General features: G+C 48.1%; 1 protein-coding gene across 3 annotated transcripts; it reads left to right on the top strand.

Moving 5' to 3' along the window:
- The first annotated feature begins 14832 nt into the window (after positions 1–14832).
- On the top strand, positions 14833–19222 carry LOC136472997 (pentatricopeptide repeat-containing protein At3g13880-like). 3 transcript variants are annotated; one of them, XR_010762458.1, is made up of 3 exons: positions 14833–16623; positions 17327–18158; positions 18950–19222. XR_010762458.1 is itself a non-coding variant. In XM_066470699.1 (2 exons), exons 1-2 carry the CDS (start codon positions 14867–14869, stop codon positions 18081–18083), a joined length of 2514 nt encoding a protein of 837 aa, XP_066326796.1. In that variant the 5' UTR covers positions 14833–14866; the 3' UTR covers positions 18084–18340. The 3 variants fall into 3 exon arrangements, 1 of the variants encoding a protein (XP_066326796.1); XR_010762459.1 differs by lacking the exon at positions 18950–19222 and adding an exon at positions 18270–18286; XM_066470699.1 differs by lacking the exon at positions 18950–19222 and having other exon boundaries at positions 17327–18340.
- The last annotated feature ends 4029 nt before the right edge of the window (positions 19223–23251 follow it).

The raw sequence follows: 23251 nt of genomic DNA on the forward strand, positions 1-23251 counted from the left end.
ACCTCCTATGAACTGACCGGACGCTAAACATCAGAGTCCGATGCAGCGTCTGGTCACCCTTTTTCCAGTAAATCTTCAAAGTCCTTCGTGCTGCCTGTTCCTAATCAAGTCCCAACTCCAATAAGATCCAAATAAACACCAATTGGGACTGATATGAGTGACCTCTCTCAAACCCTCAAGTTTTTTAAAATATTTTGCCTTAGGCTATAATTCTTTTTAGGAAAATAGGCAATAAGAGGGCAATTGAAGATAAACGACAAAAGAATATTCATGCATATGTAATGCAATACTTAAAAATAAATCTAGTTGCTTGTCAAGTTTGATCCAAGGTTAAGCTTCTTCAAACGCTTTACGTCGGTTATCTTAACCTTGTTAGACAAGCCCTATATGCATTACCAACAATTAAATATGTTGTATATTACAATGCAATGCAAGGGATAACACAAGCTTATTTTTTAGTGAAGTTACTAAAATCAAGAACATTGAGCTCATTCCGCAATCGATAAAAAGTCGCCTTATCTAGCGGTTTAGTGAAGATATCCGCCAATTGATCCTCGGTCCTTACACCTTCTAATGATATATCATTTTTAGCAACATGATCTCTAAGAAAGTGACGGCGGATATCTATGTGTTTGGTGCGAGAGTGTTGAACCGGATTATTTATAAGTTTTACCGCACTTTCATTGTCGCACAAAAGATGTACTTTTCTAGAACTACACCATAGTCTAGCAAGCTTTGTTTCATGTAAAGTATTTGTGCACAACAAGCACCCATGGCAATGTATTCCGCTTTGGCGGTGGACAAGGCCACACTATTTTGTTTCTTGGAGGACCAAGACACAAGAGATCTACCAAGCAAATGGCACCCTCCGGATATGCTTTTTCTATCAACTTTGCAACCGGCATAATTCGAATCAGAATAGCCAACTAGTTCAAATATAGCTCCTTTGGGATACCAAAGGCCAATGCTTGGTGTGTGCTTAAGATACATAAGGATTCTTTTAACGGCAATCAAATGAATTTCCTTAGGATTAGCTTGAAATCTAGTACACATACACACACTAAACATGATGTCGGGCCTAGATGCGGTTAAATATAGCAAGCTACCAATCATAGAGCGGTAGAGAGTTTGATCAACTGTGTTACCTCCCTCATCTAGGTCGAGATGTCCATTAGTTGGCATTGGTGTATTGATTGGCTTACATTCATCCATCTTGAATCTCTTGAGAAGATCATTTGTATATTTCTCTTGAGAGATAAAAATCCCTTCTCTCATTTGCTTAACTTGAAAACCAAGAAAGAATGTAAGCTCCCCAATCATTGACATCTTGAACTCCTTTGACATTAATTCACCAAACTCTTTGCAAGAATCTTTATTTGATGATCCAAAGATGATATCATCAACATACACTTGACAAATGAAGATGTGCCCATCAAGCTTCTTGGTAAATAGTGTGGTGTCGACCTTCCCGATGGTGAAGCCCTTCTCAATGAGGAAGTTCTGAAGGCACTCATACCAAGCTCTTGGGGCTTGCTTAAGCCCATATAATGCCTTGGACAACCTATAAACATGATTAGGATATCTAGGGTCTTTAAACCCGGGAGGTTGATCAATATAGACTAGTTCATTAATAAAGCCATTTAAAAATGTACTTTTCACATCTATTTGATATAGTTTCATTTCATGATGTGATACATATGCAAGGTGGATATGTATGGCTTCTAGTCTTGCAACCCGTGCAAAGGTCTCTCCAAAATCCAATCCTTTAACTTGAGAGAACCCCTTTGCAACTAGTCTTGCCTTGTTTCTCACAACTATGCCTTGATCATCTTGCTTGTTGCGGAACACCCACTTTGTTCCAATGATGCTTGCACCTTTTGGCCGCTCTTCAAGAGTCTAAACTTCATTGCGGGTGAAGTTGTTCAACTCTTCATGCATGGCATTTATCCAGTCCGGATCTTGAAGAGCTTCTTCTACCTTGGTAGGCTCATAGCAAGAGACAAAAGAGTGATGAGCAATAAATGAAGCAAGTTTTTATGAGCGAGTCATTACACCCTTTGATGGACTCCCTATGATGAGATCTTATGGATGATCTTGTAGTAGAGGTGTATTTCTTCTATTGACCACTTGAGGAGGAGGTTGTGGAGCATCAACATCTTGTGCTTGTACCACCATTTAATCATGGGAGACATGAGTATCTTCATTTTCTACTCTTCTATCTTTATCATCATCTTGTGGCACACTTAATGAAGAAGGTGGATGGATCAATCACTTGTACATCATCTTCATCATCTTTAGACTTGATGTCTCCAACCGGCATGTTCTTCATATCCTCCCTCAATGGTTCATCACCTACATTATCAAGATTCTCATGTGCTCCTTGGGAGCCATTAGATTCATCAAATTCCATATCATATGTTTCTTCAACCAAGCTGGTGGCATGATTACATACTCTATATGCTTTGGACTTTGATGAGTAACCAACAAGAAAACCAATATCACAATGTCTTTAAAACTTCCCTAGGTGTTGCTGCTTCTTGTAGATATAGCATTTGCAACCAAACACTCTAAAGAAGGAGACGTCCGACTTCTTCCCATTAAGCAACTCATAAGGTGTCTTGCCAAGGAACTTTTGAAGAAATAGGTGGTTAGATGCATAGCATGCGGTGTTGATAGCTTCCACCCATAGAGCTTCAGGGGTGTTGTACTCATCTAGCATTGTTCTTGCAAGAGTGATCAATATCTGGTTCTTTCTCTCAACTACACCATTTTGTTGAGGAGTATATGTTGCGAAGACCTCATGCTAGATCCCAACTTTATCACAATAGGATTCTATGTTTGTGTTGTCAAATTCCTATCCATTGTCACTTATGTTGTTGTTGAGCTTGAGCCTTCTTTTCTTGGTTTGCCAAATACCCAATGCCACTTCTATCCATCTTCATGACGGTGTTCATAAGTAGCTCACTTTGTAGATGCTTGCCTCTTGTGAACTTGCTCAATCCAATCTTGAGATGCTCTTTCTCTAATTTAAGCTTCTTGTTTTCTTCCTTGAGAGCATCATTGTTTTTTCTTTCTTGAGCTTCTTATTCTCTTCTTTGAGCTTTTTATTCTCAAGGATCAAACCATCATCATGAACAAGAGTTTCTTGCACAATAGTGGTGTGGCTTTTGATCTCTCCAAGATCTTTCTTGGGCTTTTCATTCTTAGCTCTACTTTTTCTAATGATCTTAGTGTATTGATCTAGCAATTTAATAAGATCATCATAAGAAGGTGATTCATATTCATCATCATCACTATCGCTATCATCATTGCTAGCATGTTCATCACCACTACTATCATCATTTGATACCTTGTGTTCGCCCTTAGCCATAAGGCATAGGTGTGTAGAAGATAATGGCGGTGGTGGCAGTGAAGATGATAAAGATTCAATAACAATAGCGGCCACCTTCTCAATGTCACTATCATCATCGGATGAGCCACTAGATGAATCAATGTCCGTGAGCCAATCATCGACGATGTATGCCTTTCCATTCTTCTTCTTGTGGAAATCTTTCTTCTTGCCATCTCTCTTCTTGTATGGCTTGTTTTTCTTCTTCTCATCTTCTTCTTCATTACTTGAGTCATCTTTCTTGCCCTTGTACTTGTTCTTGAACTTGTCTTTCTTGGGCTTGGTGCATTGGTGTGATAGATGACCAAGTTCTCTATAATTGTAGCAATCCATCTTGGAGATTGGCTTCCTTCTAGAGCTAGTGAAGAACTTCTTCTTCTTGCCATCAAACTTGATGCCACTCTTGTTGAGCTTCTTTAGCATCTTGGTGGTTTTTCTCACCATGAGAGCAAGACTTGCATCATCAACTTCATCATCACTTGAGCTCTCATACTCAAGTCTTGCTTTGCCCTTCTCTTGGCTAGCTTTAAATGCTAAGTCCTTTTCTTTCTTCTTTGCAGAGGATGAGCCATCTTGAGGTGTGATGTGCATGTACATCTCATGAGCATTGATCTTTCTCAAGATTTGTGTTGGTGTAGCAGTGGAAAGATCACCTTGATGAAGCACGGTCACAATATGCCCATATTTGTCAATGGGGAGGACACTCAAGATTTTTCTTACAACATCGGATGGTTGCATTTGAGTGAGTCCAAGCCCATTGACTTCCTCTACAAGAACATTCAAACGTGAATACATTTCATTAGCACATTTTTTAGGAAGCATTTCAAAAGAGTTAAGCTTTTTCATGACAAGATGATAGTGTTCCTCACGCACACTCTTTGTTCCCTCATGGAGCACATAAACGTCCAACCATAGTGCATGGGCATCTTTGTGGTTCCTCACCCGGTTGAACACATCTTTGCAAAGACCTCTAAAGATGATGTTTCGAGCCTTTGTATTCCATTTCTCGTAATTCACCTCATCGCCTTGTAGGTTAGTAGCATCCCGAGGTTTTGAGAAGCCTTGTGAGGTGGCTCTAAGTATTCCAACATCTAGAGCTTCTAAGTACGCCTCCATGCGAATTTTCCAATATAGAAAATCATCCCCCTCAAAGATAGGAGCAGGTCCATCCCCGTGAGACATCTTTCTCTAGGCGGTTGAGCCAAAATACGTGAGCATGAGGCTCCAATACCAATTGAAAGGATCAAGATGCCCAAGAGGGGGGTGAATTAGGTTAATTCTAAATTTCTTTACAATAATTAAATCCTATTGTTAGCCCAATTAACCCCTTGTGTCTAGAAAGTGTTTGTAATGTTCTATCACACAAAAAGTCTTGCAACTTAAGTTCCAATCCTACTCTAGCATGGTAATTCTATGAATGTAAAGACAAGTATTGAATTGCTCAAAGTAAATGCTCAAAGTAAATAGAGAAGGAGGAACACATCGATGTTTTGCTGAGGTATCAGAGAGTCGCCACTCCCTACTAGTCCTCGTTGGAGCACCCGCACAAGGGTATCGCTCCTCCTTGATCCATGCAAGGATCAAGTGCTCTCTACGGGTTGATTCTTCGACACTCCGTCGTGGTGAATCACCCATAACTGCTCACAACTTGAGTTGGGTCATCCACAAGCTCCGCCGGATGATCACCAAGCTTCTAATTACCACCAAGCTGTCTAGGTGATGGCGATCACCAAGAGTAACAAGCACGAACTCTCACTTGACCACAACAAGCCTAATGAGAAGGGTGGATGTACACTTTGCTACTCTTGATCTCACTAATGAGGGCTCTCTTTAGGATTCTCAAATCTCAATCATCTCACTAGGACCTTGTTCTTCTTGGCACTCTCAAAGGTGTTTCTCAGCTGTTGAAATGAGCAAAAGTACCCCCACACACGAATGGAGGAAGTATTTATAACATGGGCTGAAAAACGAACCGTTATGTGCCTCTGTGGGGTGACCGGACGCTCCGGTCATGTTGACCGGACGCGCCAGTCAGTTCATCCCGAACTCTAGAGTTTAAAGTGTGATCGAACGTTGGCTAGTGTCCAATCAACACTGACCAGACGTGTCCGGTTGAGATTTCCCTCTCTAGAACCTTACTGGAGTCGACCGGACGCTGGCCCCCAGCGTCCGGTCACTTAACCTCTCAGCGTCTGGTCACTTCCAGACGACTTCACCTTGGTCAAATGAACTGATTGGACTCTGCGCCAGCGTTCGGTCACACCGAAGCCAGCGTTCGGTCAGTATTTGACCTTCCATTCACTTCCAACTCTAGAACGTACGTGAATGAAGTTTGCTCCAATAGATCTAAGGGCTTTTTAGGAGCTACCTAGTGCTAGGTTTAGCAACTGTGCACCACACCTAACCCACTAGACTTACCTAGGTCAAGCTATCCGTCCATACCCCCCTTAATAGTATGGCCAAAGAAAAAACAAAGTCCTAAACTACTCTAAGTGTCTCTTCAACTCGTCGTCCATCCTTAAAACTAGTCCATCCTTAACCTCGCCGTCCATCCTTTGAAAACCAAAACGATTTCCATCGTTGGGGCATGACCACCATGATAGCCCAATCGATCTCTATTACCATGACCTAACTTAATTGTCTCTACAAAACACACGTTAGTCATAGTAATCACGTATTGTCATTAATCACCGAAACCCAACTAGGGGCCTAGATGCTTTCACTCCCCTCTCCAACAGACGAGAAAATTTTGTATTTGGCCCTAAAAATAATGCTCCTTTCTTATTTGACATCGAAACTGAAAATCTTTCCTATATGTCCTGAACTCGAGTTTTTCTTTCCTATTTGACACTTCCGTCAGTTTGGATGGTTAACGGCGTCAAGTCCTATGTGAAAAGTCCGTTTTACCCCTAGAGTTTTTTACAGTCCTGGCATTCCATGGTTAATATTGCTTTCTTTTATGAAACATTGCAGTTTAAGATAAAAACATTCATAAAAGATAGCAATATTAACCATGGAATACCAGGACTGTAAAAAACTCTAGGGGTAAAACGGACTTTTCACATAGGACTTGACGTCGTTAACCATCCAAACTGACGGAAGTGTCAAATAGGAAAGAAAAACTCAAGTTCAGGACATATAGGAAAGATTTTCAGTTTCAATGTCAAATAAGAAAGGAGCATTATTTTTAGGGCTAAATACAAAATTTTCTCCCAACAGACCCCACCCCACATTGACTCGCATCACGCCAACCTCCAATTTTGAAGCTTTGGCCGCCGTCGTGCCATTAAGGCCCGTCACCGCCCACATCGTGGCCAGTCTCCACCACTTCACCCCGTGTTAATTCCTCTGCACCACTAGCTAGCCTTGGCTCCCTCTTTATTGTGCGCACGCTAGTCACAGCTCTAGTGCCGCCTCATCGCCGCTACCACGGTCGTGCCTTTATGGTCCGTCATTCACCTCGCCGCATGCATGTGGCCAGCCTCGCTCGGGTCGTCTCCGGCCAAGATGGATTCTTAGTAAGGTCACTGGTGGGTTGTCATGCTCACCCACTATCCCTACCACCTTGTTGTTGTCGCGGCTCACCAGAACGCCGTCGCCATTGTCGTAGGGTGCCCGCCATCATGGAGAGGTCCTTCTACGGTGTCCCGGCTCATGCAACCGCCGCCCATCGTCTCACATCGAACCCTAGGTAAGCGTTGGCCTCGTAGATAGGTCAGTGTGGGTCCTGTATGGCCGGCGCAAGCGCTAGTGCCACCGCTCGCCGTGCTGGCGCGCGTAGGGTGGGCCGGGGGCCTTGCTGTTGTAAAGAGGAGAAAGACCCGAGGGTTTCGTTGCAAAGTTGTTGTCTGTAGAAATAGTACGTGTAGTGTTTGCGCTATTTTTTGATAACGCGATGGTGTTTTTGCTAATGTGCCAGCGCGCGTTGGGCCAAAAACAGTTTAGCTTTTTCATGGAGAATATAAATAGCTTTTCATTTGTATTTTTGAGCTGATCTTTGGTAAAATCATGTAGGTATCCAAAAATTATGAAACCAATTTTATTAAGTTTCTAAAATTGTACTCTATCTATTAGTGTATTTAGTTCATATATATACATGTTGATACCAGGAACTATTAAATCATTTGAGAGTGCTTAATATTATTAGGTTAAATATTGTAGAAATTTTTGTGGCAATATGGTGATAATTGTTGCTTTGAAAATTTTACAGTAGCTTGATGGTATTATTATGTGCTCACTGTAATTTTTGTTGCCTTAGAATAGGCTAAGTACTAGCGTAGTCAGGTGCTCCTTGTTGTAATATAAGTTAAATCGCTAATAAGAGTAAGATTACATTTTAGTTGCTAAGTTAATATCCGTTAGATGAATCCATACCTGTTTTTGTGGAAATGATAGTTATCTTAGTATCTTAGTCATTAGAGCTAGCTTAGTAGTTTACCATGTGTATTCTTATTTTAGGAGCTGTTGTTGCTAAAATACTAAGTGTTGCATCATCATCGCATGCATGTAGAGAACGAGTCGTCGGAGATCGTGACCATCGGAGATCACGAGTTCGAGGAGTACAAGGAAAAGATCCTCATGCAGGAGAAGGTCCAGGAGCCACCACTGACTGACTGAGCTGACACCCCGTCTGCCTAAGGCAAACCCCGATGCATAACCCTTATTTTGAATAATCATTGGATATATATATGTGATGTGCATTTATGTTATAGGCTTATTGTTGAAACTACGTGCATAGATAAACCTACCTATGAGTCCTACTAGCATAGGGCGAGTAGCTGCTATGCTTAGGCTATTGGTAGTGTGAGTAACCTGCCGTTACTCACAATAGATGATTATTATTATCACTCTTATGATAAATGGTGAAAAAGAAATAGAGACCGGGCAGGGATATGGTACGAGTATTGGCGGGTTTAAGAGGTTGTGTCCCGTGGCCAATGGGGCATAGCTTGGTTATACTGTTTTTCCTGTCCGTGTCGGTTAAGGACCAGCCATTGCATTGGATTCTAGTCAGGTCACGAACTTATTATCCTGAGCACATACTTGTTTATGGGAGTAGGAAAGGCTCGTTGCTCTCTTGTCATAGGTTCCGGCTCTTTCCAGACCGACTGATTGGAGGCGGGGATGGTGGACGTCTAAGCACCACAGACTCAGGTGTGGGGGCTTGGAGTCCAAGTTTGAACGGAGACCTAGAACCCTTGACAGAAGAGTAGTGGATTGGTCCTACTTGTGCCTGGGGTATAAACGGGGTGTGTGTTTCGGGGTACCCAGCTAGGCTACATTGGTTCACAAATTGCCGTATAATACTATACGACTTGTCTACGATCTAGCATCGTAGTAAGAACTGAAAGATAAAAGATGGTGAAATGGATCTGATTGTTCAACTCTTACTTGAAAGTAGAACATGTGCTTACATAGAATTGCTAGATAATGAACTAATCATGATTGCTAATAAGAACATACATAAGGATTCACTACTAGTAATGCTTTTCATAAAAAAAAGAAACCCAGCAAACCATAAAGCTTATCATATCATTTGGAGTCGAGAAGTTATTCTCACTAGTCGGGTAAGTATTGCGAGTACATTGTGTACTCAAGGTTTATTTACCCCTATTGTAGGTGCAACTTGAGGAGTAACTATTGAGTGGACGATTCTTCTGGTGGGCACAGACGGATCCTTGTATCTTACCGCTAGATGTTTATTTCAATTCCGCTGTTTAAATTCCGCACTCTGAACTTGGTATTGTAATAATATATTTCTGATAACTCTTGATATATGAAATGGACTAAGTATTATAAACTCGTTCTCATTATTGGATCCTAGAGAAAAAAAGTGGATTGTTTGAGTTCTCTCTTGAGGTGTACTCGACGGAACCGTTCAATGTAGCTTGCTTTTGGGGTGCTTAGTGTCTAGTGGAAGACAAGCGTCTCCAAAGGTGTGTTATTTCGGACGGTTCTGCCACAGGCGTGCTCCTTGTCGTACTGCTCCTCGAGCAGCAGGTAGGAGCGGGCGGAGAGGAAAGTATGCGGAGGATTCTTGGCGGTGATCACAGGGACGGCGTGGTGATTAGAGGAAAAACGTGGATTGTTTGAGTTCTCTCTTGGGGTGTACTCGACGGAACTGTCCAATGTAGCTTGCTTTTGAGGTGCTTAGTGTCTAGTGGAAGACAAGCGTCTCCAAAGGTGTGTTATTTTGGATGGTTCTGCCACAGGCGTGCTCCTTGTCGTACTGCTCCTCGAGCAGCAGGTAGGAGCGAGCGGAGAGGAAAGTATGCGGAGGATTCTTGGCGGTGATCACAGGGACGGCGTGGTGATACTTGGGGGAGAGACCGCGGTGCATGTTGAGGACTTGGGAGGTCTCGCGCATGGGTTGCCTGACGTCACGCAGAGCGTCGGTGAGTTGCTTCAGGCGGTCGGTGTAGGTCTTGATGTCCATGTCTCCTTGGACCAAGCCCCTGAACTCGGCCTCTAGGTAGACAGCTCGATGAAGCTCGTGATCGCGGAACTGATCATGGATCGCGTTCTATATGGTGTAGGTGGTGGCCTTGGGAGCGCGGACATCCTTGGACACCGTGTTGTAGATCCAGCTGAGGATGCACTGGTCTACCATTGCCCACTCTGGATCATGGCGGTTGGTAGTGGTAGGAGGAGAGGTGAGATGGGATTGGATGCCGAACTTGCCGATGAATACATCAAAGAAGCAGCGCCACTCGGTGTAAATCTACTCGGCAAGATCGTGCTCGACGGGGATGTGGGATTTGATGTTGACGGTTTGGAGCACGGTGGCCGGGAGCGGAGCCGGTGGCGACAGCAGTATAGGACTCGACGTTAATGGAGGAGGAGGAGGAGGATTCGACGTCGAAGACGTCGGCGTTGAAAAGCGGGTTGTCGTCCATGGAAGGGGTTTGCGGTGAGCGTGTGGGAAGAAGAAGCAGCGGAAAAAGGGAGGGCGGCCGCGGCGAGCACGGTGGTCGCGGCGCAGCGGGCGTAGCGAGTGTGAAGGAGCGGTTCAGGAGATGACCCGCGCTGCTGATACCATGTAGAAGAATGGGAGCCAACACATCTTCGTATTGATCTCAATGTATGTATATAGAGTACATCAGGTGGTTGCTGTAATGGGCAACCGAGTCTACACTACCGCACGACGTGCGTGCGTGAGCGACGCGAGAGCGCGCGCGGCGTCGGTCAAGGCGGCGGCAGTTGCGCTGAGCTGTTCCAGAGTCCTGCTGCTCAACAATCATCATAAAGATAAAGTTCAGCAGCAAAGAGAAGTACAGAACCTCCAATGCAATCTCTAACTGAACCACAGAAGATGGAAGCACCTCTGGCACTGAGGACGAGAGGGCGGCCGATGAGTTACCCATAGAAAAATGACAAATCTTTTAGTTCTTTCTTTCTTTCTTTTTGTGAACTTTTTCTATTTTTAATATACACTCATCCATTCCAAATTATAAGTTGTTTTGATTTTTTTGGTATATAGTTTTTACAGTATCTAGACATATACAGTATATATGTCTAGACGCATAATAAAAACTATGTACCTAAAAAAAAAAGTCAAAACGACTTAGAATTAACTAGTAGAGTAGGGTACTTTGTTGCTCCTCATGTTCCTCTCAATGAAAGAAAATGAAGAATCAGCATTCTTGAGTGCTTGGCTAATTTGGAACATGCATGGTTGCAGCTGAAATCAGCCAACAGCAAACACAAATCCTGTGGGCTGCTGCTCAGTGCTCACTGTCTGTCTACCAGCACCTGGGTGCAGCATAGATACCGGATCCAGGCATGGGGCCACGGGCTGTGCCGGGGTCAAGAACTGCATGCATGCATGTGTACTACTGCTAGCTGAGGATGTTGATCGATCATATCCACTCGCCTCCTCCTGAGTCCTGATGCCTACCCCCTCTCCCGCGAGTGGTCACACTGCTGCTTGCTACCAGAGTAATGGTACTGGTAGTACCAGTAGCTGTATTTTTCATAGTGATGCGTATATGACGAGTTGCATTGGTGGCCAAGGATCGAGATGTGATCGCCCTCTGCCTCTGATGCATCCATCATACTTACAAGAGGGTCTGTTTGGATTGAGACCTGTCAGTCAAGCCAATATGCAAGTAATCATAGCTTCAGACATCTAAAATCGAACACATATATATGGGTTATCTACTTATCTGGTCCATCTCAGTGACCCGCGGTGCATGACACCACAGAGATCGACACTGTGCTAGCTAGCGGTGTGTGTCTGTGACCCTGTGTGATGACCACGGCGCCGGCCGCTGTCGTCGTCGTCGCCGGAAAAACGGCCGGGGAGACCGCATCCACGTCGTGGTCATGCATGCCCGGCCGTGTTCGTGCAGCCGGCCAGTAGTCGACCGATCAAGTGAAGCAAAATAAAGAGTATACGTACGTAGTACCAATAAGTAGAGATCGGATCAATCGCCGTGTCCTGTCCTGGTAGGAGGTTAGTACTCCGTAGTAGCTGACTAACTGTGTTCCTGATCGAGTTGAGTAGAAGGTGCGTGTGGTTTCATGCATGGCGACAGCAGCCTATATTCCAAGTTGCCAAATGGACGAATTGAAGGACGGCCGAATTAAGGTTAGATGTGCATGCCTGCCAGCCATTGAATATTGCTGCTATAGAAGGTTCCATGTGTGTGTGAAGCTAAAAAGACATATACTCACATACAAAGTTGTTTGTGAAAACATAATGGTGGTCCTGGAAGCTAAAGAGACACACAAAGTTGTTGCGTTCCTGGTGCTTCTCGATCGTTGCCTGCTCTTTTGCCAATTCAACGAGCATAAGGTTACGTTACGTGTACGTCTCGATCTGTAAGTGTAGTCCCACCAATGCAAAACCGTGGGCTGCCTCTGTGCCTGCCCGGCCACTCGCCATCAGTCGATCTGTACGATGTCATTGAATCCACAATACTAGATACATACTGTACGTAGATGCCACTAGTGGTGCAGCACAACACATTGGTGCTAGGCCTGCAGCTACTGCCGCACCAAGCTGTTACTACAGTACTCATCTCATCGAGGCTACATGGCCTCCAGCCAGCAAAAACGACGTGCAGGATGGTGGTGGTGGGCCTCTGCTGTGCCTCTTTATAGCAAAATAAAGCCCATAATTTTAGGCCCAGTGGACTCCCAGGGACTATTCAAAAATATGGCCGACATCTGGTGTGCGGGAATTCACTCGGTGTCGCGAGATGCCAAGAGGTAGACCCAGAGACCGCACGATGCGGGATCAGCGACTCCGCTGGCGAGCTGCGGCACGCGACGCTCCCTATCTCTCTTCCGCTCGGGCTGATCAAAGGGACTACCCTGCGCGTAGTTGTCCAGCCTCGATTGGGACGAGACCTAGAGTTTGGAACTTGGGGAAGCTGATCTCAACGGCAATGGCGGAAGTTTCAGTCGTGAAGTTGAAGGATAAGAAGAAGAAGGCGAAAGTGCAAGGTAGCAGCGGTGGAGCTCTTTTTTCGGCAGACTCCGAGGAGGGAGCCCGCTCGACGCTATGAATTGTCTCAGCTGGAGCTATTGCGGATTGGGCAGCGATGCGACAGTGAAAGAGCTTTGTGAGTTAGCGAAGAAAGTTGCCCCTACCGTGCTTTTTGTCCTTGAAAGTCAGGTCCACCGAGCACGGGTGAAGGTGTCCTAGGTTTCGACAATGATTTCGCTGTAAGTAGCTCAGGGCGCAGTGGTGGCCTTGGAATTTTTTTGGAACAACAATACCAGGGTTGAATTGTTACCGTACTCTCAATATCACATTGATACTATTATTACAGAGAGTGCGGGTGAGATGTGGCATTTGACGTCTGTCCATGTGTCTATGGTTAGGCGTAGGTTTCAGAACTCCACAAGACATGGGAATGTTGAAGTTCATTAAGGCTTCTTCTTATCTGCCATGGATGTGCATTGGAGATTTCGACGAAGTCCTCCTTCAATCGGAACATGAAGGAGTACTAGAGCGCAGCCGAAGCCAGATTGCTGGTTTTCGGGAGATGGTAGACGTCTGTGTTGGTGGAACTAGGGTTCGAAGGTCGCAGGTGGACCTATGAAAAGAAAGTGGCTGGTGGTTCCTACTGTCGAGTTCGGTTGGACCTTGCGTTGGTGTGTGCTGAGTGGAGCGCCAAATTTTCGCTAGCCTACATCCGGTGTTTGACCTCGGTGGTGTTTGACCATAGGCCTATTGAGTTGCGAGGGGAGGCTAGACCACAAAATTCATCGGGCAGACAAGGTAAAAATGCCCTTTCGGTATGATCTGATGTGGGAGCGACACTCTGATTTTAGGAACGTGCTTGCACAAGCCTAGACTGACCATCGGGGCAGACTCATGGCTGATTGAGGGGAATCCAATTGTAGCTATCAAACACTTTTACCTATTTTCTCTCTCTTAGAACATGTCCATCAGTACCTAGTACCTCTTCTATTTGCATAAAATTGTAATATTAGGGTAATTATGGTTCTTTTTTCTACAGTTGTCCTCAATATCTCACCTTTTTTTTTGGTCAACAACATTTTCCTCGCCTCCCTTTAAATAATAGGGAGTCACATCTCTCCTAATAACATGGAGACCACCCCAACGATCTCAGCCATTTTTTCATACACACACATGGGCCCCACAACTTATATGAGTATTGGGAGATATCTATATATATGTTGGGGAGCACGAATTATTAGAGCCTGGTTGAGATGCTCTTTTTATGCATTTTATCCTTTAAACCCTAGTTATTTCCCAACATCATGTGATGTTCTTCTCTCGTCTCTATGGCATGATAGCCTGTTCGATTGGCTGGTTCGTATCGTTGCTGGCTGATTTGTGTGAGAGAAAAATACTGTTCCGGCTGGAAATTTACGATCGTTTACGACAAGCCACAGCCAAACGAACGAAGGTGTCCTAATTGGTCTACCAAGTCTAGGGCATCGTATGCACTTATCCCAATAAGGTCTCTTTTGGTCAATTGTTTGATGGATCGATGGAATAGAAATGTGTATATTTAGAGATCCAATTAAAGAGGTCATTGAAGGTTATTTTTCAGGACCTAAAGAGTCTCTTGAGGTTGCTTGAAAAAGGTTTTCATTTATTCCAGGACCCCATCCGCCAGCTAACACATTCTCCGGTTTAGCGCTCATGCAGCAGGAGGCCCCGTCACGGTGGGCCAGGCCAAAGCCCACGTAACTAGAGGCCCAATTAAAGAGTCTCTTGAGGTTGCTTGAAAAAGGTTTTCATTTATTCCAGGACCCCACCCGCCAGCTAACACATTCTCCGGTTTAGCGCTCATGCAGCAGGAGGCCCCGTCACGGTGGGCCAGGCCAAAGCCCACGTAACTAGAGGCCCAATTATCCATCCACCAGCCTTGCCCACTGCAGCCCACTTCCACAGTTCCTCGTGAAAGTCATTAATGCTTTAAACCCTCTAGAACCCGTCTGTCTCTTGCGTGAGCGCGGCCGCCATGCTCCCACAGCGGCACAGCGCCGCGCTCCATGCTCCCACAGAGACAGAGGTCGCCGGAGCCGGACCATCGTCTCCCAATCCCAACCCAGCCCGCACACCCAAACCAAACTCGGCTTTCGACTGGGCCGCGACCTCCTCAAGCTCCACCGCGCGGCGCCGGCCACCGCCTCCCGTCCCTGGAGCCGTCGCTTTACGCGGGCCTCCTCCGGCGCGCGTCGCGGGGCCGGTCGCTGCCGCTGGCCAGGCTCACCCACTCCCACATGATCCGCGCGGGGTACCGGCCGGGCCTGTTCCTGAGCAACAACCTGCTGGCCGCCTACGTCCGCTGCGCCGACACGCGGAGCGCCCGACTCCTGTTCGACGGGATGCCGCGCCGGGACGTCGTCACCTGGAACACGCTCATCGCCGGGTACTCCACCCAGGGCTCCGCGCGCTTGGCGCTCGGCGCGTTCCGGGACGCGCGGCGGGATGGCGCCGTCGCCGTGGATAGGTTCACCTACGCCGCGGTGCTGGCCGCGTGCGGTGGCGCCGGGGACTGGAGGAGCGGACGCGCCGCGCACGGGCTGGCTGTGGTCAGCGGGCTCGCGCGGACCGCGTTCGTGGCCAACTCGGTGATTGACATGTACGCCAAGTGCGGGATGATTGACGAGGTGAGGCTGGCGTTTGATCGAGCCGAGGAGCGGGATGAGGTTTCGTGGAACCTGCTCTTGTCCGCGTATGTGCGGATGGGATGGCCAGAGGTCGCGGTGAATGTGCTTGTCTGGATGCACCGGTCAGGGGTGAAGCTCGATGCTTTTGCCCTGGGTGGGATCCTGAAGGCTTGTTCTGAGCTCGAGGATTCAGAGGATGTACGGAGGATGCTTCACGGTTGTGTGATTAAGGTTGGTTTGGACTTGGATGTGTTTGTTGGGAGCACCATGGTGGACATGTATGCTAAGAACGGTGGATTGGAGGAGGCCATCAAGGTGTTTGGTAGCATTCCAAGCCAGAATGTGGTAATTTACAATACCATGATAGCAGGGTTTGCTCGGTTAGGTAACGATCCCTGTCCTGAGATTAGAATGGAAGCAGTCAGGATTTATTCAAACATGTTGCGGAGGAGGATTAGACCGTCCAAATTTACATTCAAGAGCATGCTTGAAGTGTGCAATTTGACCAATGCGGTACGATGTTGGAGGCAGATACATGCCCATGTTATACTCTTTGGGTTCGAAGATGATGAGTTCATTGGAAATGCACTGATTAATTTGTATTCAAAAGTACGTCTAGTTGATGATAGTCTGAGATGCTTCCATAGGACTCCCAAGCAAAACATTCTTACATGGACTTCTATGATTACAGCATTTGTGCACAATGAACATTCTGATAAGGCACTAAACTTATTCAGAGAGCTTCGTTATACAGGTGTGGAGCCTGACCAATTCACCATGTCAAGTGTGATGAATGCCTGTGCTGATCTGAGTATGCCAATAGCATGTGAACAAATACACTGTTATGCAGTCAAATCTGGATTCGATCAGTTTACTCTTTGCGGCAATTCACAGATCGAGATGTATAGGTGTACAGGTGATCTTAAGGCTGCAAAGAAGACATTTGAGCGAATACCATCCCTGGATACTTTCTCGTGGTCTCAAATGGTCTTGAGCTATGCAGTGCATGGACATGAAAGAGAGGCTCTACTGCTATTTAAGAAAATGAGGGATTGTAGTGTCATGATAAATGAGTTTGCATTTCTTGCTGTTCTCGTTGCTTGCAGCCATCAGGGACTGATAGATGAAGGTTTCAGGTATGCATTTTTGTTTTCTTCAAGAGTAACATATCACCTGTTTCTTTGTTTTCTTAGATAAGTAGTTGCCTTCCTCCTGCCTACCTGTAACATACTTGTGGTAATTTACAAGGGATTTACATAGTCATCGTCCTACACAAAAATTAAATGCAAGAACAAGGTGGAGATGAGACTTTTTGAATTGTTTATAGAAAATTAGTAATGCCAACAGTAGATGATGGAACGAAATCTTCCTAAAAATAAACTGCCATCGTTCCATATTTTACACCATGAATTCTTCTCCTGCACTAAAAAAATGGCATGCTGCATTAGCTGATATGCATAACCCAAAGAGAAACCTGAGGGTCATCCGTAAGGTAGCATCTAGGCATGCATTTAGATTACCAGTTGCAAAAACTTGTAGGATTGTCAAACTTGAAGTGACACCACCAGTGCCGGTCCCAAGCCCGGATGTAAAAGGTGGGGGGTTTAAGTTGACATACCTTTTTCTGTTGCTTGTCGCCACTTAGCAGACAATGCTGCTAATCATACTGTAGCCTTGAAGAATTTTAGATGTCTACTACTTGGCATGTAGTCCTAATTGCAGAATTTACTATACAACTACACAGCAAAATGGATGCATCTTCCATTTCCTTTTTTACTTATTTCCCACTTCTGAACATTGTTTATAACTGATCACATGTTTTTTTCTATTGTAATGCAGGCATTATGAGAGCATGGTGTCAGATTACAGCTTTGTCCCGGATGTGAAGTATATAGGTTGCATGGTTGACCTCCTAGGCCATGTTGGGAAGGTGGCTGATGCTGAAGATTTTATAAATAGTTCTGGATTAGAAAATGATGCGGTACTTTGGCATACACTATTGCGTGCCTGCAGAATCCATGGGGACAAAGATAGAGGTATAAAAATAGGAGAAAAGCTAATGATGCTTGAGCCTTTTGCTGCTAGTTCCTATGTCATGCTGTACAACTTGTACATGGATGCTGGGAAAATCTCACTTGCTATGAGGACAAGAGGCCAGATGAGAGAGCGAGGAATGACTAAGGAGTCTGGGATTAGTTGGGAAGAATTTGGAGGATCCTGCCATCATTTTGTCGATGGAGATAACTCTTGCTCACAGAAAGATTCAACTTTCACAAGATTGGAAGAGTTGTTGGTCAGGGTGAAACAGAAGACTGAACGAGGCAGCATGAATGTTTGGGAGTTAGGATCCCAAAGCAGAAAGGTCAGTGAGAACTCAATCAGCAAACATGGTGAGTTGTTAGCAGTGGCTCTTGGGTTGTCTACTTTGCCAAACACCGCTCCTGTAAGAGTTATGAAGAACCAGAAGATGTCCTGGGAAAGCCATGAGACGCTGAAGTTGCTATCTGAAAGTGAAAACAGGGAAATAATTATCAGAGATCCAGCTCGCTTTCATCATTTTAGTCAAGGTTCATGCTCTTGCCGAGGCTACTGGTAGTCAAGAAGCCATATATGTCTACTCTGGAGTAATATTCTGAGAAGTGTCACTGGAACAGCTTCACCATTCTCACAGGTGAAGTTTGCAAGTAGTGGCTGACATTTAGTGGAACCATACATACATGCAAGTAATTCAAAACTGTCTATATTTTATTTTTGAACAAGTTTAAGGGTTCTTCCTTTTCAGAATGTCAATGCTGGTATACATTGCACCTGTTATAGTCTGTACTCTACCTCTACTCAAAATTTCTCACTCAGGCCTACGATGATTCAGGTTTTCAGTTTGTACTAACTATCCAAATGTCAAGGCTAGACTATTTCATTGCCTACTCATCTACAAAAGTTATACAGAGGACTCTTCAGTGCTTTGCTGTACATGCAAGTACATGCTATCACCCTAGTTGTATAACACTATACAGGAGAGGAAGAATTAATATAACTATATTATCTAAAGGGGGAAAAAATCTGTGCTGAAGATGAAGAGAAGTCTTAGATGTTTCTCAATCTTGATTCTTGCCTATTCATACCAGCTATGCATTGTGATGTGATATTAACATGCTTTTGCTAGAACACTTTATTTATGTGCTAATGATGTAGACAAATCATTTTTTTCTGTTGGTACTAGCAGATATATCTCATTGAGAAACTATTTATCCATAACAAAGCAGCATGATGATCATTGTAACCTGTTTGCAATTTGGTATCAACCATGCATTGTCTCTGTTGATCTAAATACTGCATCTTTGTAATACCTGCTGAATTATATCTTAAGAAAAGAACTCTTGCAGATATAGCTATATTATTGCCTACTCATAGCAGCTTATAAGTAATTGGAGTACTCAAACTGATGGATAAGTCTCTGTGTAGGTCTTTGTGGGGCTGCAGCAGCATGGTGGTATTGCTGCCCATCAAGGACAGCATCCTTGACAGGAGGACAACATCTTAGCATCGACTAGCATCTAGGACAGCATCTAGGATCTAGGACAGCATCTAGGACAGCATCTTAGACTAGCATCTTGGCATATGCTTGGCTGGCTAGTAGCCTATAAATATGTGTCCTCAACCCCTCAGGTTGGTATAGCATTTATGTGAGAAATAAATCAGAAAATTGCCCCAACTCCTAGTGTCATCCTTTCTTGATGAGAGTAAGAATTCTGCTACTACCAAGAGTAAGAATTCAGCGACTAACAACTGGTATCAGAGACGTACTATCCTGTAGCATGAGCATCTCCTGCTCATCTCCTTTTCCAGCCGCGCAACAGCCCCAGCTGGGAGCAGCAGCAGCTCCGGCCGCTCCTGCTCACTCCTCTCCCTCTGCGCAGATGAGCAGCAGCTCGTCTGAAGCAGCCCTCTCCCCACGCAGCAGCCCCCCGGTAGCGTGTCATGTCCGCAGGGCAGTCTCAGCGCTCGGTCGCCTCGAGCAGCGGCGTCGGCAGGAGGCCGAACTTGCCGCGGCAGAGGAACGCGAGCGAGCGGCGGCAGAGACCGCTGCGGCGGCGGCAAGGGCATTGAGGCTGGCAGCAGCCAGAGTGGAGGCGGAAGCAGCGGCGGCAGCAGAGGTCGAGGCTCTACACGGCAGCATCAGCAGCTCCGTTTCTGCTGATGACAGCGCCGACGCGGACCTCGAGCTGCTAGGGAGGGACACAGCGCGAGCGCGGGCGGCGCAGTGGGCAGCCGCGCACGCCCACGAGCGTGGCGGCAGCCCAGACAGGCGCGGACGCGCCGGCGGCGCTCCTGGAGGAGGCGCGCATGGCGGTGGCGCTCCAGGAGGAGGCGCGCACAGCAACGGTGGCGGACGGGTCGATGGAGAGCGTGGCCTTCACAGGCAGCATGGCTCTCTCTCCCTGGATCGGTACCGTGGTTACCACGGGCTCTAGGCTGTTGTCACGGACGTCGGCCCCGGCGGTAGGTGGCCTACCCTCACTAAGACCAACTACGTCGAGTGGGCTGCGGTGATGAGGGTAAAGCTCCAGGTGCGGCACATGTGGGAGACAGTCCGGTACGGCGATGTCGACTACGACCAGGATCGACGGGCGCTGGATGCCCTCATCGCTGCAGTCCAGTCCGAGATGCAGCTCTCGCTTACCAACAAGCGGACTGCCAAGGAGGCTTGGGACGCCATCGCTGCGGCACGCATCGGCAGCGACCGCGTACGCAAGTCCACACTGCAGGCACTTCGCAAGGAGTGGGAGAACCTAGCCTTCAAGCTAGGTGAGGACGTTGATGACTTTGCTCTCCGTCTCAACACTCTGTTGCAGAAGATGGTGCAGTTCAGCGATGACACCTACGGCGAGGAGAGAGCTGTCGAAAAGCTCTTCTGCTACGTCCCTGAGAAGTACAAGCAGATGGCTCGCTCGATCGAGTCCCTGTTGGATCTCTTCACGATGTCGATCGAGGAGGCGATAGGTCGCCTCAAGGTTGTCGACAGCGATGAGCCACAGTCTCTCTCGGGGCCCATCACCACTGGCGGAAAGCTCCTCAGTCGGGAGCAGTGGGCTGCCTGCCAAGGTGACCAGAAGAAGGGGGAGCCTTCTTCCGCGACAGGCGGCCGCAAGCGTGGCAAGCCGCGCAAGGCGTACAGAGACGCTCAGGCCGGGGAGCGAGGACGTGTCGAGGGTGATGCCCGCGGAGGCGTCCAGGGCAGCGCCGCCGGCAAGCACAAGCCGGCACGAGACGACACCTGCCGCAACTACGGCCAGCTTGGCCATTGGGCCAAGGACTGTCGACAGCCACGGCGCGGCCAGGCCCACGTCGCACAGGCGGAGGAGGAGGAGTCGGCTCTGTTCATGGCACATGCAAGCATCGAGCTACCTCCAGCGACACCGGCCGTAGTGGCTCTCCTCCACCTTGACGAGCCAAAAGCACACGCCCTCCTCGGCGACGGCTTCGGCAACGACAAGACTGACGGGTGGTGCCTCGACACCGGCGCCACCCATCACATGACCGGTCGACGGGAGTTCTTCACCGAGCTTGACTCTAGCGTCCGAGGCTCCGTCAAGTTTGGGGATGCCTCCAGCGTGGAGATCAAGGGCGTCGGCTCTGTCATCTTCACCGCCGTGTCTGGTGAGCACAGGCTGCTCACCGGAGTCTACTACATCCCCGCGTTGAGGAATTCCCATCATCAGCTTGGGACAGCTGGATGAGAACGGTTCGCGCGTGGTGGTTGAGGATGGAGTCATGAGGATTTGGGATCGCCGTCGCCGCCTTCTCGCCAAGGTATCCAGAAGTGCAAATCGACTCTACGTCCTTAACGTGCAGGTGGCACAACCCCTCTGTCTCGCTGCTCGTCGGGATGACGAGGCGTGGCAGTGGCACGAGCGCTTTGGGTACCTTCACTTCGAGGCCCTGAAGCGGCTCAGTGCCACGGAGATGGTGCGAGGCCTGCCGTGCCTCGACTATATGGAGCAGCTCTACGACGTCTGCGTGTTGACGAAGCAGAGGCGACTCCCCTTTCCCCAGCGGGCGAACTTTCAAGCCAAGGAGAGGCTCGAGCTTGTGCACGGGGACTTGTGTGGCCCGGTGACACCGGCCACACCGGGAGGACGACGCTACTTCCTGCTGCTCGTCGACGACCTCTCCCGCTACATGTGGGTGATGGTCCTCGGCAGCAAGGGAGAGGCTGCGGACGCCATCAGGCGCTCGCAGGCTGCTGCGGAGGCGGAGTGCGGCCGCAAGCTGCGCGTGCTGCGCACCGACAACGGCAGCGAATTCACGGCGGCTGAATTCGCGTCGTACTGCGCTGATGAGGGCATTCAGCGCCACTACTCCGCGCCGTACAGCCCACAGCAGAATGGCGTCGTCGAGCGGCGCAACCAGACGGTTGTGGGGATGGCTCGGGCCCTTCTCAAGCAGAGGGGGATGCTGGCTGTCTTCTAGGGAGAGGCGGTGGTGTCGGCTGTCTACATCCTCAACCACTCGTCTACCAAGGCGCTTGACGGCAGGACGCCGTACAAGGCTTGGCATGGGCGCAAGCCGGCGGTCTCCCATTTGCGGGTCTTCGGCTGCCTCGCGTTCGCTAAGGAGCTTGGCCACATCAGCAAGCTCGACGACAGGAACACTTTTGGAGTGTTCATCGGCTACGCGGAGGGCTCGAAGGCCTACCGCATCCTCGACCCGAAGACACAGCGTGTGCGCATGGCGCGCGACATTGTGTTTGACGAAGGGTGAGGATGGGCGTGGGACAAGGCGGTGGACGACGGCTCGGCTCCGACGTATGACGACTTCACTGTCGAGTACGTCCACTTTGAGGGAGCTGGGGGAGTAGGCATCTCTTCTTCGACGAGCGTGTCTACCCCAGTCCCCGAGCCTCCACCGACCCCGGCGCCTGCTACTCCGACAGCACCATGCTCTCCAGCTAGGACCTCGGCTGCGATGAGTTCTTCGCCAGCTCCACCACAGCCGGCACCGCCACACACTCCAGCACCGACAGGCACCTCTCCGGGCACGTCTACTCCAACACCAGCTCGTGTCGAGCATAACCCGGTTGAGCTCGCTACTCCGCTCTCTCACGACGAGGAGCACATTGACACGTACCACGACGACGAGCCGTTGCAGTACCGTACGATGGAGAACCTTCTCGGCGACCAGCCTGTGCCAGGACTGGTGCCTCACGACCTGGAGGCGCAGTTGCACCTTGCGTGTGACGACGACGAGCCTCGGTCGTTTGCAGAGGCCGAGAGACACGCGGCATGGCGCGCCGCGATGCAATTGGAGATGGATGCGGTTGAGAAGAACCGCACCTGGGAGCTTGCTGACCTTCCTCGTGGTCACCGCGCGATCACCCTTAAGTGGGTGTACAAGCTGAAGAGGGATGAAGCCGGCGTCATCGTCAAGCACAAGGCTCGCTTGGTGGCACGAGGTTTCGTGCAGCAGGAGGGGGTCGACTTCGACGACGCCTTTGCTCCCGTGGCACGGATGGAGTCCGTGCGACTCCTTGCGCTAGCTGCCCAGGAGGGCTGGCGTGTTCATCACATGAACGTCAAGTCGGTGTTCCTTAACGTCGACTTGAAGGAGGAGGTCTATGTGCACCAGCCGTCGGGATTTGTGATCCCCGGCAAGGAGGGCAAGGTGCTCCGCCTGCGCAAGGCCCTCTATTGCTTGCGGCAGGCACCGAGGGCGTGGAATGCCAAGTTGGATTCCACGCTAAAGGGGATGGGCTTCGAGCAAAGC

Source organism: Miscanthus floridulus, chromosome 8 (genome assembly GCF_019320115.1).
Source record: "Miscanthus floridulus cultivar M001 chromosome 8, ASM1932011v1, whole genome shotgun sequence".
NCBI lineage: Eukaryota > Viridiplantae > Streptophyta > Magnoliopsida > Poales > Poaceae > Miscanthus > Miscanthus floridulus.